General features: G+C 43.8%; 2 protein-coding genes across 2 annotated transcripts; one reads left to right on the top strand and one right to left on the bottom strand.

Moving 5' to 3' along the window:
• The first annotated feature begins 2,127 nt into the window (after nt 1-2,127).
• zbtb42 (zinc finger and BTB domain containing 42) lies at nt 2,128-8,914 on the top strand. The gene is made up of 2 exons (XM_086274561.1): nt 2,128-2,270; nt 3,480-8,914. Exon 2 carries the CDS (start codon nt 3,494-3,496, stop codon nt 5,084-5,086), a length of 1,593 nt encoding a protein of 530 aa, XP_086130687.1. The 5' UTR covers nt 2,128-2,270; nt 3,480-3,493; the 3' UTR covers nt 5,087-8,914.
• Nucleotides 8,915-12,155: 3,241 nt separating this feature from the next.
• On the bottom strand, nt 12,156-16,001 carry siva1 (SIVA1, apoptosis-inducing factor). Its single transcript, XM_086274566.1, has 4 exons — nt 15,795-16,001; nt 15,339-15,509; nt 13,870-14,023; nt 12,156-12,361 (listed from the first exon to the last, which is right to left on the bottom strand). Exons 1-4 carry the CDS (start codon nt 15,913-15,915, stop codon nt 12,313-12,315), a joined length of 495 nt encoding a protein of 164 aa, XP_086130692.1. The 5' UTR covers nt 15,916-16,001; the 3' UTR covers nt 12,156-12,312.
• Between the last annotated feature and the right edge of the window lie 174 nt (nt 16,002-16,175).

The following is a 16,175-nucleotide window of genomic DNA, read 5'->3' as shown; positions in this document are numbered from 1 at the left end:
AAAACTGCAGTAATTGATCTCTCCGGTTTCACGACACCACAGTGGCAAACATCCTCCTATCCCACTTTTTCTTTAAAGACATAAGCATATATTTTTCAAATAAACAAAGGAAAACCATAACATCTCAGCTTTTTGTTTTGTTGCTGTTGTGCTATTATTAATTAAAATCTGGGTTAAAAGGTTTTGCAAAGCTTTGTTTTGAATTCTCTGTCAGTAACATAAAAGATGCACCTGTTTAAAAAAAAAAAAAGGTAATTTGATTAAATCTGCATGGCCAGTGAGAGTGAAAAAACATCACTTTCCCCAATATTAAAACCATTTCAAAAGAACATAAACTTTAGTGCCCTTATGGAGATGCATTAAAAACACCGTCAAACAGACACCACCAGCACAGCTTAAACCCACAGCTATGATCAGACTCTGGTCCAGCAGGGAGAGTGATGTGGTTCAACTGTGGCTGGATGGCTGGCTGGTTGGCCGGTCAGGCTACATTGGAATGCAGGGTCTTTTGTTTGTCTGAGAGAGGAGTGGGTCAGGGAGAGAATGCCATTGATGATTGCAGAGAAGAAGAATGAACCTCCAGGAAGTGTTCTCTCTCTCTCCCTCTCCCGACTCCCCCGCTCTCATTCTCTCTGTCTCTCTTTCCCTATCTTTTTTTTTCTGTGTGTGAGAACCTTCACCGTGCCGAGCCTCTCTCTGCTGAGGCCACAGTCCCCAGGCACAACCACTGCTTTGTCTTGCCCTGTGAACACACACACACCCCTCCTCTACTGGGTGCCTACGTTTGCCAGGGCCAGGGAAACACAGGGCCACTGCTCCTATTCTTATCCACATCACTGCTCCTGCTTGGATGGAGTGTTTGTGTGGGCATCAGTGCTTGAATGGTGAATTGTTTTTTGTATGTGCCACACATCTGACTAAACATTTAGTTTGTCGGATGTTCAGCTATAAATGAGAAATCATCCATTCTCTTGCCATCTTTTTTAGAGAGCGTGACAGTGTTTCCCTTACAATTATCTGGAGATGACCTCGGTGCAGATATCCTCCTGTTGTACCAGTAACAAATGAACTAAAAATGGAATAAAGCGGTAAGTGGATAAGAATCTAGCGAGTGGCCCCTTCTGACCAGTGGCTGCCACCTCCCGTCACATTGCTCATTCCCCTCTGTGTCAGAAGCGCTGTGAGGAGCTGCAAATGGCCCTTTCAAAACACACGACAGCTGGAACACAGGGCAAAGGTGACCGAAGCTGTTGGGGGAGCACAGAGAGGGACAGGATTTTTTTTTTTGGGGGGGGGGCGCACATGATGAGCAGCTGCACCAGCGAGTTGTTCCTCCACCATGCCACCATCTCTAATGATTAAAAGTGTCTGAAATAGATGACAAATTTTTAGAGTAAATCCTAGAAGTCACCTTACTTTTAAGACAGTTTAACCAAACACACACACACACATGTATATACACTCCTGGTTGTCTTGGGAAAAATAAATCCCCTGGGTGTTGGTTTGGTATCTGGAAATTCCAAAACTCAAGGCAGGCTTAGAGGATACTAAGTCCTTATAAGTTTCCCGCTCCCCCGAAAATACCACTGACCTTCTGTGCTACAATACATTTCTTTGATCACTTTATAGATACTTTTACAGATACCAATTCTGTTGGAGAAAGAAGTATTTCTTTTATTCACAACATGACCTGAAAGCCACAAAGAACATTTTTATGTGTGCTTGAGGTTTGCAAGTTAATTAATCACATTTTAAATCTGGAGCTTAACTTTAAACAGGCTCGAATACTCTTAAGAAAATCGTTTTTCTCCTATTAAACTGCTTCCTTGTAGCTTTACCGAACAAACAAACCAGTTTTAGTGTAAAAAAATGTCTACTGTGTCATGTGCAATTCCTCCATTTGTCCACTTCCATCATGCTGCCATACAAAAGGCGACACATCACAGTGCCCCCTCCCTCTTAATAGGACAGGTGTTTTAATAAGACAGCCAATTGATGCCCCCACCCTCCTCCTCCCAAGTATTCTGCTACTTGCTGCCGCTGTGTGAATTCGCGGAGTAGTACAGAACTTATTGTGGCGGCGCGATATCGCGAGATTTGTGCCATTATCAACCTGCTTGACACACAGCAGCGCTGAGTGCAGCCTGCCTTCCCAGGGTCGGGACTGGAGCTCAAGAAACGACAAGGAGAAGCGAACATCTGGCCGCACATCATGAAAGGACACCGGGGCTTATAGGGACAAAAAGACGACGAAGCGGGCAGAAATACGTGTGAGTACGGCGGGATATTTTTTCTGTGTGTGTGAGCTTTGAAACGAGGAAAGCGAAAGTTAAAAGAGTGTCCCCGCGCCGCTTCGTTCAGCGCAGTTGGCTTTTTACTGTGTGAGTTCCTCTGCTGTTTAAAAGGCTCCCAGCAATGCGTTTCCCAACGCGGACGTGAAGCTCGCTCCACTGCGCCCTTGGCCCCTTTTTTCCTGCGAACACTTTTCTTCACCTTAGAAAAAAAAATCTTAATTGCGTACAAAATCATAAGACTTCTACGCAGCTTAACTTTAACTTACTTTAACTTGCCGTATCCCTCTTTCTTCTTTAAACCGACCCATTTAAACACGGTTGTGTGCGCGCGAGTCTTATCAGGGAGCAAAAAAAACGCAACAAAGCCTTTTTACTGTAACCCACGGATGCGTGATAAATTACTTAGTTTTGAAGAAAAAAGTTGTAAATGCCGTGGAATCTCGTGACAACAGTAAATCTGCTCTCCCCCCTTGAGGTGTGTATTTTTTATCTTCTTTTTGGACTGTGTAGCCCGGAGTTAACATATGGCATAAAGGGGAGCACAGCTGGAGGTAGCGTTTCCATTGCGGTGATGTCAGAGCAGCTGACTCCACAGCTTGCAGTGTAATTAGCAAACAGAGCACCAGTTTACTCACTCTGCACCGGTCTTATTTTGCTCACGTTGCCTCCTTCCCCCGATGGTCGAGTGCTGTCGCTCCCAGTCCCGCTTTGCTTGTCCTGTAAACACCGCTGTGTGTGTGTGTGTGTGTGTGTGTGTGTGTGCGCGCGTGCACTTTGGCTATTTTTTTTTTTTCGGAAGCGCGAGGGCTAGGCTGTCGGACTACACTACTACAGACCGGAATAATTTGGAGAGTGGATCCGTTTACACCGTGATACATGGGTGGGTGGGTGGGCGAGCGCAGCGCAGTGTGTCCTGCACCACTGGAAAGAATGTTGGATAAAGTTACTGATGCTGATCATTAGCTAGATGTTTAATCTTTCCCGATTAATTCCCGAAAAACCTTGTAAACTTGCATTTGAAAGCACTTTATCGTGTGTTTGCTGACACTTTTGCGCAATTTGGCTCAAGTTATTTCCTTGTGTATGGTTTTGCTCGCTTTATGTGTCCTTAGAAAAAAGAAACGGCAGCTCAACTGTGCCCTCATTTCGTTTATCCCGTATCCTGTTTTTCCTGTTTTTCATCAGGTTATGAAGGAAGAATGGAGTTCCCAGACCATAGCCGCCAGTTGCTGCAGTGTCTGAGTCAGCAGCGTCACCAAGGTTTCCTCTGTGACTGCACTGTTCTTGTTGGGGAGGCTCGATTCAAAGCGCACAGAGCCGTGCTGGCCTCCTGCAGCATGTACTTCCATCTCTTCTACAGGGACCAGCTAGACAAAAGGGACGTTGTGCATCTCAACAGTGACATTGTGACAGCCCCGGCTTTCAGTCTGCTCCTTGAATTTATGTATGAGGGGAAGTTGGAATTCAGCGCTCTGCCTGTGGAGGATGTCCTGGCAGCAGCCAGTTACCTCCACATGTACGATATAGTCAAAGTGTGCAAAGGCAAGCTTAAAGACAAGGAACTTTCCTCCCTGGATGAAAAAATGGGAGAGGGTTTGGGGCTCAGCTGTCTGGACAGGGAAAATTCCTCAGATGGTGAGCTGCACAGTAAGCAGCTCATTCAGCGACAGCCCCAGACACCGTCTCAGGGGCTTCACAGGGCCCCCCCGGCGGAAGAGTTTGACATGGACAACACTGAAGTCAGGCTGGCTGTCACAGATTGTGATAGGTCTATGCAGAGCAGGCAGAAGGCAAACGGTCACTCTGGCAGGTCCCCGGACCTTGTAGGTGTCAATTATGTGTCAGCAGAGGCCGAGCCCTGCATCCAAACAGCTGGAAAAACAAAAGCTGATGTCAGTAGTTCCACCGTATTGCTGTCCCAGAGGTCCCGGGCTTCAGATGACATGGACTGTGCACTGGATTTGTCTTTCAAGCCTCTGTCTAGCAGAGATCCCTTACACCCCTCCTACGTCTCGGGACAGCTGGCCCTCGACAGCCAGCAGCAGGGCACTGAGCCACTTGTTAAAGACGAACACGACTTGCTGTCAGAGCAGGAGGACAGTGAGCCGATGAGCCCTGAGAGCCAGCGCTTTGGGAATAGTGCCAGGAGCTCAGTGGTGACAGGGTTCGCTGCCCTCTTCCCAGGCAACAACGGTTCCACAGCCGCCCTGCTCTCCCAGGAGGAGGACCTGATGGACGAGGAGGGGGAGGCCTGCAGAGGGAGGGAGAGCGCCCCAGGCAGGGAGGTGGATGGGAGGGGTAGACTGCTGGGGGACAGCGAGGAGGAGGAGGAAGACGACTTGGCCTCTTCAGACATTTCCACCTCCAGTGGAGTACTGCTGCCCCCGGGGCAACAGGTGTGCATGTGTCCCCTCTGCAGCAAAGTCTTCCCCAGCCCCCACGTGCTGCAACTGCACCTCAGCTCACACTTCCGCGAAAAGGACGGTGCCCGTTCCAAGCTGTCCCCCGACGGCTCGGTCCCCACCTGCATGCAGTGCAACAAGACCTTCTCTTGCATGTACACCCTTAAGCGTCACGAGCGCACACACTCTGGTGAGAAGCCATATACCTGTGGTCAGTGCGGCAAGAGCTTCCAGTACTCCCACAACTTAAGTCGGCACGCTGTAGTTCACACACGGGAGAAGCCTCACGCCTGCAAGTGGTGCGAGCGGCGCTTCACCCAGTCTGGGGACCTCTACCGCCACATCAGGAAGTTTCACTGTGGCCTTGTCAAGACTCTCGCCATCGGATAAAACGCCTCTCACCGGTGCCACGACACAAGACAGAATGTCTCTTTCATACACTGAATACTACTACTGATCAATTTTCCCATTACTATATAAACATGCTGGCAGTTTGTCTGAGACATATCTTTTGGATTCTACCCCCACGTGGCATTTCTCAAGTTAAACATGTAGCAACGTTTAAGCTGTTTCCTGTGCTGGACTGTCATCATAGCTGTACATGATGGTAAAAGACGGTTAGTCAGTGGCACAGGCTGATAAGCTTGACACGGATGCTGTTGAAAAACATCAGATCAGTGTCAATGAAGGCGAACAAATCAGATGATGCACTTGTTTTCCTGTCTTTTGTGTCAGTCTGAGATTATTTGAGGTGTGTATTTGCCGATAGATGAGGGGAAAAAAGCATCTTGCGTTCACACTCTGTGGGCAACTGGATGATAGCTAAAGCTAACATACGTTAATACAATCGTCAAAGTTTATTGGTGCACATGGGAGATCAGAACCGTCCGCGAGTAGCAATATATGATTATTTTTAACACCTACATTATTCTAATTATTTATTTGGGGGGATTTGTTTAGTCCTTAACAAGTAAACTTATCACAAGGCAGCAAAAGTAATGAAGTCTGACTACTGGAAGTATTCTTTCTTTCTTTCTTTCTTTTTGTGGAGGTAAAATGTTTGGTTTCATTGAAATGAAGTTTCTATGTTGTTTTTGTGAGAAGAGGCAAGCATACCATCGCACCAACACCACCTCTTTAGTTGTTCACGTGAGCGAGCGTAGAATACCCACTTAAAGAGGTTAAGAGTATTTTAAAGGTAACCCCTGTAACACTGGTGCCTACTGTAACGCTCAAAACTTCACTTAGTGTACTTACAAAGACAAGAATGAGATGACAATGTGATGCCTTTTGGTTAAATTCAGTTCAGCTGTCAGGCATCTAAAAAAAATAATAATAATAATCTGGATTACACTCCACATACCAGGTAGTAACAAAGGTAATCCTCTACTGTGGAAGCCAGTTAATCCGTGAGTGCCCTTAATAAAATTAGAATGTAATAAACCAAACTTATGTCAACCTTTTTGTCAAAAACGCACAGTTGTGAGTAAATACCTTCATTTCTTAGTTTAAAGGGTTTGCTGACAGTGTTCGGGACAGGCTCTTTAGCAGGCAGATGGGGGATGGAAGGAGACAGGTGGATGTCCAGTATCTTCTCTATTGTTACCATCAAAGCTGTGCCATTCAGCTTAATCTACTGACCTTTTCTTTTTCTTTCTTTCTTTTTCATAACCTTTTCACACAAATTTACTGGATGTGTTTTAAGTTGCTACTGAGGACGTTGGAGCCTTTAGCGATGCTGCTCTTGGATTTCTTCTGTCTGTTCATTTAGATGCTGTTTGGATTTATTACCAGGGGGTGTAGCACTAAAAGTTCATGATTTTTGTCTAATCTGTCCTGAGAAGACTTGATCGGAATTTATTTATTAGTCTGACTTGGTTCAGGGGTTTACTGTAGCGGTAGCTCTTATTTCTATAAGCTTGAAAGACATTGCATCTTGCCTAGCGATCTTGGTACTCATTAGCTGTTGTTTTTTGGGGCAGACTGTCCACTTTTTGTTTTGTTTTTTCTGTGCAAATTGAAGTTACTGTATTTGTATTTTAATATATGGTGTAGAAATCTCTACGGAGTATTCAAGATTTGTCAAACGGAATATAGAGAAGCACTTGATTTTAGCATGCATATAGTTTCAACACTATTGTCTAGGCTGCTATTTCCTACAATTTGTATATTTAATGTAAATATATATTATATTTATCAAATGATTTTTTTTTTTTTTTTTTTTCCATGTTACAACCCATTTAAGATTTGGATAGCCAGGTGTCATGTTTAAGGCTGGAGACTCTTTAGCGTCACATTTTCCCCGGGGGGCTGGAGGTTTGGCTCTTTTTCCATATTCTTCATTGACTTTATTGGACCCTGCCTCACCACAAATCAGAGCAGTAAATACTGCTAGGATGGCTGTTCTACCAGAAGAAACAGTTGTTCACAAGCACAGCCACACCAATACAGCACTGGGTACCTATAGAAATGACAATACAGGTATTGTCGTCGTCCCCCAAAAGCGGTTCAAGTCTCTCTTTGCACTTTCTGAATGGAGCCACTGGAATGTGAGAAATGTATTTAGCAAAGGGAGGCCAAGGAGATTGTAAACAGGTGTATTGTTTGGAGGCATCAAAGAACACCCCTACCCCCCTTTGTCATCCCGGCATGCAGTAGATAAATGCTTCATTGTTCCTCTGCATTGAGGAGATATCAGCGTCATTTGGTTGCGCATCAATCAAGAGTATTGCCCACCCCCTCCCCTCAGTGTTTAAAAAAAAAAAAAGAAAAGAGAAAAAGTTCAAATTTAAAATGCTTTTTCAGTCAGTACGACCTTTAAAAAAACAAAATATGCATATGAAATAATTTACTTTGGGTTTTCAGCAAGCAAAAAATGCCCCCCCCCCCCTTTTTTTTTTTTTTTCTTTCTTTTAAATTCTACTCCCTGACCTGAAGTCAGCTACAGGGCGAGGTGGATGTACGCACTCCTGTTTGTCATGCTTGCATCACTTTAGTACCTTATCAGAACAGTAGATCTATTTCAGTTAGATGTGTCTTAGTGCTGATGACAGATTTCAATCAGAACACACAGCAGATGTAGATTCTGTGAGTCTGTTTTGGTTTTGTTTGTTAAAGGAACATTTGTACACGGTGCGAGTTGAATTTGTTCTCTAATGTACATGTGTAAAGAGGTAGAAAACTAACATCATGTAAAGGATTCTTTCTCTTGTTTCGAAGTCTTTATTTATAGCTCCAGGATGATCACCAAATGTGCCTTGTAGACACACGCATAGGTGTTGCATCTGGAGAAGCCCTGTTTTCTATACTGTACAGTTTTCGCCCTTGATGTGAAGGCAGCGGTGAAGTTGGTATCACAGCAACAGTGGCCCGCTGAAACATTACAAAAAAAAGGAGAAAAGAAAGAACCCTGCTGTTTTATGTTAAATCATATCAAAATGTCAACTTAAGACTAAAGTAAAATGTGGAAGTGCATTTCTTATAGCTGCTTTGCAAGAGATTACACTGAAGTTTTTGAAATGTGTGTGAATAAATTTTTGTTTCTGGACTTTTTTTTGTGTTTTTTGGCTTTTATCAATAGCCAATACTACTGGGAGCTAACAACTTGTTCCACTTTTTTTTTTTTTTTTTTTACTGTCACTGTTGAATGTGAAACACAGTTTTGTTTTTTTTTGTTTGTTTTTTTAAATGGATTGTTGACTTGAAACAGTGCTACTCTCAATCGAGGGCGGCGTTTGCCTAACTCGTTGCTGTATCATCCTTGGAGTCTAAAAACAACTGGAATTTTGTCCTCTGCAGGTTACAACTGTGAAATTGTGTATAATCATGAGAAATATTTATTGCATATGCTTCTTGTGCAACATTTTGACTGTCTTGAGTTTAATTTGGTTTAAAAGAAAAAAAGGAGGAAAAAACCTAAATGTCAAACAAATCTTTTTAATAGAATTTGTAGAAGTGCCATTAGAATTTAATATAATTTTTTAATAAGAAAGGTATATTTTATAGTAAAAAATTGCTTCAGTGTTAGTGGTGTAGAGATTAGAGGACAATCTTTAAGGAGAATTGACATGGCTTAGATATTGGGGCAATTTACGTTGATCTATAACTGTACGTGCATTTTCTTTTTTTTTCCGAGTGTGCTTGTGTGTGTGTGCTGTGGAAATGTGACAATCTTGATTTAGGTCTTTATTAAGATTAGAATTAAATGGAACAACTTTCTTTTTTGGTGTGGAGTTTGGTTATTTCTAGCTACTTTCCAGCTACTACTGACAAATTATCAAGGACATAAAAGTAGACTCTGACAACCCAAGAACGTTATCGAGGAGCCCTCGCCTGACACACAGGAGCAACAATCAGGCAGACGGTGTGTGTGGGCATCGCTGCAATGTGTACAGAGACAACACAATGTGATAATACTGCTGGTCTTACAGGCCCGATCCCTCTGAAACCATAAACTGAACTCAAGGACGGAGCAATTTCAGGATGGGGCCCCTATTGTTTTCTGACCTGTTGCCAGTACTCTCCAAAGGAGATAAACCTGGCATAAACAAACCCAGTTGACTCTCTTGTAATTATTACTTAAACTCAACTTGATTGTTCCCGCTACAACAAACTACACACACGTATGTGTATATAAACACATTAACCAATGTCTGTGTGTGTGTCTGCAAGGAACTTCATGCCAATTCACTGGACATTTTCAATGGCGAGAACTTTTAATTATTTCCCTGCTGCACCATGAAAGAAATCCAGCTGCTCTGCTACGTGATCCCAATAGGGATGTGCTCGGGTTCCCACCACCCTCCCCCAAATCCCATCTCACCCTTTCTGGGAACGCCATATAGACAAGGGCTGCATCCATCTGCCCCTGCCTCCACCCCCACAGTCCCCAAAACCATGGCCCCAAACCTCGGCCTCATCTCACCACTCTATTGTGCGCGTGGGTAGTAGCTCAGCCAGGCTATTGTCTGGCCCAGCTCCCCAGCACGTACTTTATGCACAAACAGACGACACAGCGGCGCTGGCCAGGCAGCTCCGACATAAAGAAAACAACGTCCTCCCAAGATCGTTTATAAACACCCCTCCTCTCCCCCCAAAAAGCTCCAGCCAGCTCACAGCAAATAAGGACCCTCTGCAACACGGTGGCCACCTCAACCTGTAAACATCCACAGCAGCGAGGCCTCGGAGCTCCCACTGGCACCAACATCTCGCATCTGCCAAACGAGAGCCAGGGCTTAAAACTGCCTGGTGACTGAATGTGTGTGTGTTATGGACCAAAACCTTCACATGGAAAGCAGGGGCCATGTGATAGGGCTTAGCTGCAGGGTGACGAGCTGGGATATGTGCAGTGTAACTCAATGGTGTAATAAAACATTCCTCTCTGAGGCTCAAAGCTTAGCTCATTTGCCTCCAAGAGCCTTTGCTTGTGTGCTTCTGTGTGTGCGCGTGGTGTTTAGAGATACTTGAGAGAAGTTGAGAGGAAAGTTGTAAGTGTCCACCACCTCAACAAGGCCAGCGGTGGGAGCCCTTGACCTCTGAAGGGACAGACTGCCAGGGACAGCTGGTGTGGCCTGTGTTTATTTATTTATTTCTTAACAAAAGACAGGTGGTCACACTTGAAAAGGGCACACAAACACAGTCACACATGCACTTGTGTACAGACAGCACGCACGCACACAAACACTTTTTCCACCCACCCTCTCCCTTTCCATATTAACACACACGCGCATCTTGTTATCATCCACTTAATTTTGAAGGAGCACGTTATTTCGACTTTCAGAAAAATCGAAACACTTTCCAGTAAAGAAATCTTCATTTACTCCCCAACTGACATGATTGTGGGGGGGTTGGGGTTAAAACCACTGCTTTTAAGCGTGGTTTGGTCCCACGCTTAAAAGCAGGATCGAAGGCATTAATAATAATCAGCAACCTAAACATCACACATCAGTTGCTGCAAAGTGCATAAATACATATCAACTAGTGCCCTCACAGTGGCTTTGCCTTTTTTGGACTCGCTCACCCTGACAGTGCCAAGACAGTGTGTCCTTGGTCCACTGTACAGCTGTCACTTACTCACACTCGTTGACGCATATTTATAGCAGCAGCATCACTGGGCTCAACGCTCAGCACACTCAGACCACAGCTGGTCCCCCAAAAAGAATGGGTGAAAGACAAAGCCACGTGCTCCCGCTGGCCGACCGCAGTCAGTCCTGTCTGGAGCGCTGTGGGTGACTGTGCGTAACCCCCCCTCGCTTCTTCTCCTCCTCGCAGTCGTGGACCATTCTTGGTGTGAGGAGAGCATGTCGTGACCTTGTTGTCATTTTTGGTGTCATGGATAGGGTTGTGCTGAAAACCTGAACAGCTGCACTCTTATGTTTTCAAGTTACATGAAGTCATCACACCATTATGGCATTAAACATGCAGGGTAGGGAAGCACCAGCATCCTCAACAACTAACGGGTATAGATACATCATGGAGAGATCTTCCAACTTTACGAGTACTGTATTTTGGGATTATATACATTTATCCAGCCTATTAAAGTAATTCATACCACCATCTATCCATCTGCTTTAAATTTAAGGATGTTTTGCACTGAATCTCATCTATAACTCAGTGCAGCTTCAAAAGCAACTCTCTTTCAAGTCTTTTATGTCCATCTCCGAGATTCTTAAAGCCTTCTCAAGAAATGTGCAGACAACTTGACGCCTTGCTTGCCAGCAGCTGTCTGCTCACTCAGCCAGAAATCAAGCGGTGCCCTCGGACACCAACTGCAAGAGCTCCCCTAAGACCGGAGCCACAACTGGCCCGCTGAGCACGGGATGTGACTCAACAGCTCACAGAGCACATTCGCCACGAGCTCCAGGAAGCGCGCTCATCCAAGCTAATATCTGTAAAAACACGCCACATGATTGATTTCTGTAAAGACGCAGCGACCGCCAAGAACAATTACTCACGGCGCACAATACCTGACCCTGAAACCAGTCATCGTCAGTGACACGCAGCAGCCAAAGAGAAAGTGATGACTGCGCCTCAAGGTCGTGTCCAGCAGGGACGACTGCAGCCAAATCGTCTGCTGCAGAGGTCTGGTTCTGTTCAACCTCTGGGTCTTGTGTTTTAATAAATACATTTGATAGGAGATCCTCAAGGTCAGCTGTGAAGAAAAAAAAAAAAAAAAAAAAAAAAAAAAAAGGAAGGCTGGATCAGAATCTCATTATCATTGCAGACAAAAACTTACATACTTTGACTAAAAGGTTGAAACTCTGCCTGTTTAGCACAGCGAGAGAAATGTGTTTGTCCACAGAGGATGTGCCCAGTCTGAGAGGAACTGATCCAAGTACTTGAAGTTTGCTGCCACCTGCTGATGGTTGTACCCACAAAACACAGACACCTGTGCAACCTGTGCGACTCTAGTTTTCGTTTGTCATGTCACATACTATAAATCAATCCAGACACAAAGAGCTGTATACAAAAGTGTTAAAGTTTATTTCAGAATGAAATACATATTTACAAGACACCTGGTTCACATAAAAACACAAGGTATAAAAATTCAATCTCAGTAATATTTCATAAGAGACAACTACATATACAAACATCTGGTTCGTCCTCTGGTCTTCCCTTTACGTTGAGCAGCTGCAGCACAGTACTTCATCATATCGTCCGCTGTAACTGTGGAACAGAGAAAATGTACAATTTACACACAAGTCGAGCGTGTTCATACAGACCTACCCCTACAGCTGCACCATTGCACACCTTGTAAATGACTTGAAATCCAACCTGATGGAACATAGTAATGAGGAAAAAAATCCCAACTTCAATGACTGTACTGAAAGCATTGTGACCTACACAACAGTCCCACAAAAAAAAACAAAAGACTATCCTGTTAAGCCCAATTTGCATGGGATCAGAATGACCGGGGAACCACAGATCTTACAATTATCCCCAACATGAGTTTCATAAAACACATTTGCATGTTTTAAAACAACTTGAAATTAATATTGGATTTCATCCATCAAATATTTTACTGCCCTCATTGATTTGTAGCTCTCTCTCTCTCTCTCTCTCTGAATCAGCTTCCTCAAATGTTTCCCCAAAACTTATAGAAACTTTCATGTTCCTCACCAATGCAGCCTTTCTAGTTCTGTAGTGAGAACGAGGCAGAAGGAAGGTGTGAAGAAAGCAGAGACACTGCAAAAGCCTTGACAATGACAACAATTTTACAAAGTTCTGTAAACGTATTGAACATTAAAAGACTGAAACATGCCACTTGTATTAATATTTAGACTCCTTAATTACATGGTTGATCCGGTCTCGCCACCTCAACCGCCACTCCCTCTAAAATGTTCACCGAGTCGGAAACAACTAAAACAAAGAGAGCTTAGGTCCCGAAGACTGTAAGTAGGATGTGTACGTTTTCATTTATACTAAATCCAACTCTTTCAAAAAAATAAATAATTTCACAAATTTCATTGTAACATATGTGTGGACTGATGAGCAGTGGCTGAGGCTCATAAAGCAGAGCGGGTCATTCAATAATCACAAGGTCAGTGAACCGATTCCCAGCTGCAGAAATGTTGCATCACGATGACACTGAACTTTTATTGGTGTGCGAGAGCAAGAACGTGCTGTATGTCTAGAATAAAAGTACTGTACAAACATGTGTCTACAAGGGTAAATGCGGCATGCAGTGCAAAGCTCCTAGTGTGGTCAACAAGACTAGAGATGAGCAATGAAAATGCAATGCCTCGAGGAAACTGTTGTTGTGATTTGGCATTATACAAAAAACACTGAACTGAAATCATTTACCATGACGTGTCTTCAGTTCAGTGTGAACACAAAGGAAAGCCTTCAACAGATTGATAACAGCTTGAAGCCCACACATGTAAAGGCACATCTTCACTGCCATGGCAAGTGCTTTTCCAAAACACACCTAGTAACTACCTTGAGCATTTATACGAATTACATCTGAGCTGAGGATATCAGTCACGGATGCGCTTGGTTTTGGTAACTTTACTAGTTGCAGTTATATTATGACTTGTACATTTTATGTCTGGAAAGCAAACAAGCACGCTGTGAATCATAAGATAAAAACAGTGACTTAATTTTAAGGTTTTCAACTTAAACAATGGCTGACACATCTGACACTGAGCGAGAAGGAAAATCGACATGTGACTTACTCTATGATGGTGCAAACGGAGCAACAGAGGCTGGAGCACCCGGAGCACTGGCGGCTACAGGAGGAACACACCTGGCACTCACACTGGGAGCACCGTGTTCTGGACCCCTGGCTCTTCTGACAGACACAGCAACGTGTAGCAGGCACCGGTGCACCTAAATAGCAGAGACATCCGTACAGTACAGTGAAACAAAGCATTTAGGAAAACATGCAGGTTAAAAGCAACCAAAGTAAGCATCCAAACATGCAATAATGCTGACATCTGCTGGTAGAAAGCATGAACTGAACCGACTATCTGTCATTTCTTTGAACTCAGAAACTTCAATGTCACTTTTTAAAGAGACTCAAGCCTGATAGGATAACTTCTTCGACCTGGTAGATCTTTTGGCTGCTCCCTTTAGGAGTGACCACAGCCTCCATCTCACCCCATCTCCGGCTGTCACACCAACCCTCTGCATGTCCTCCTTTACTACATACATTAATTTTCTCTATGGTTTTCCCCATTTTCTTTCTGCCTGATAACTCCCTGTTCAACATCCTTTTGTCCAATATATCCACTATTCCTCCTCTGAACACATCCAAACCATCTCAGTCTTACCTCTCAACTGTGTCTCCAGAATGACCTACACATTTCTAATCTGCTACATCCTGGATGCTTCCAATTAAAATCTTAATGTCTTTAACTCTGCCACCTCCAGCTTGGCCTTCTGTTTTTGTGCCAGTGCCATTGTCTTACAGCACAGTAGGTCTCAATGCCGTCTTGTAAACCTTCCCTTTCACTCTTGCTGTTATCCTTCTGTCACAAATAACCCAACAGTCCACCCTGCCTTCACTCTTCTTCACCTTTCTTGTGCACTGTCCATTGCTTTGGATGGTTGACCCCAGGAATTTAAAGTCATCCACCTTCTATTTATTTTACAGGAATTTTGTTGGACAAGTCATCAATAACACCAACATAATAAATGGAAGTTAAGTAGAAGCATTTATGCACCTGCCCCTTTCCTTATTTCACAAAACACACTTTTAAAACATATTACAGCTGAGTTTAACTAAACTTTATTCTGGATCATCTATGTAGACACTTTTCTTTACAGATATCATGCAGTTTTCATTAGGTTATAGGTTCAAAAAGACCACATACATGGACTTTTACTTTTGTTCCATTTACAAGAGGTTCAGTGTGTCACTAGATGTCACTGTTTTCACATGTATTTTGTTTACCTTTTGCTCAATAATCATATCTGCTTCCCATCTTATCATAAACTCTGGACTAAAGCACTCTGGCGATGGTCACACACCACACTGCACTGAAAACTGACTGGTTCGTCAGCTATCCTTGTTGGTTCAGTACTGAATAGTTTACTTTTCACACATTTAAACTAATTCTGCTTTTCATTTTTGCTTATCCTTTACTGGGTGCATCAACTACAGACTTCACACTCTTCATCATCTGTTTCAGTTCAGGCTCACCTTGTGCACCACTTGTTTTTGTGAGTCTGCCATCATGTCCAATCAGCGTCTGGCCCCTCAGAAGCGTATGGCTGCATGCAGGGGGCTCATGCTCTACGGACTTCTCCTCTCCGGTCCATATTTTGCCCACCACTGCCTTGGCACCGTTGAAGAGTAGGTTTTTCGTCTTTTCTATGAGAAAATGGAAGCGGGGGCACTTACAGTTGAACCCAAGAAGCTAATGTTCATAGCAACAACAGCAGGCAAAGTTAATGAACAATGTAGGATCGATAGTGTAGTTTAACTATACACTCAAATACAATCAAAGTGACCTACGCGATTTGAAAACTAATATAAAAGGACGATATACTTGAAGCTAACAGCGCAAGCTTACCTAACAGGTATGTGCGCAACGATGATGCTAGCATTGGCTAACGGTGCAGCGAAGCCACACAGTACCCAGAAAGGTAGACTTACCGTATATTTCTTGCCTGTATTTGTTCCCAAACACGCCGTAATTATTCAGCTCCTGTTGCCCAATGTGTATTTTGTATTGGGAAGAAAATGTTTCCGGAAAAGGACAAGCTCGTTTCGTCATTTTGGTTGCTAAAAGTGCTGTACCTTACTCCCACGGAGGACCACACTTGTTTGTTGCGGGAAAAATGAAACGGAGGCAGACAGGAGCCAATCACAAGGACGTTTTACCGTCACGTGGGTGCTCATCCCCGTTCCGGAAAGTGCGCCACTTTCCCACGTGACTAATGCTTTTCATGCTGCCTTCATGGACTGTCGTCAATGTTGTGTGTTACGGATTTTAATTTTAGAAATCAGAGTAAAAAAATCAATGTACAAATTAAT

Source organism: Aulonocara sp. 'chitande type north' Nkhata Bay, linkage group LG19 (genome assembly GCF_057382095.1).
Source record: "Aulonocara sp. 'chitande type north' Nkhata Bay isolate Kocher_YH1m ecotype deep benthic linkage group LG19, A_spYH_male_GT1.1, whole genome shotgun sequence".
NCBI lineage: Eukaryota > Metazoa > Chordata > Actinopteri > Cichliformes > Cichlidae > Aulonocara > Aulonocara sp. 'chitande type north' Nkhata Bay.
The sequence above is the reverse complement of the archived record's forward strand: the minus strand, read 5'-3'. Positions and strand labels throughout refer to the sequence as shown.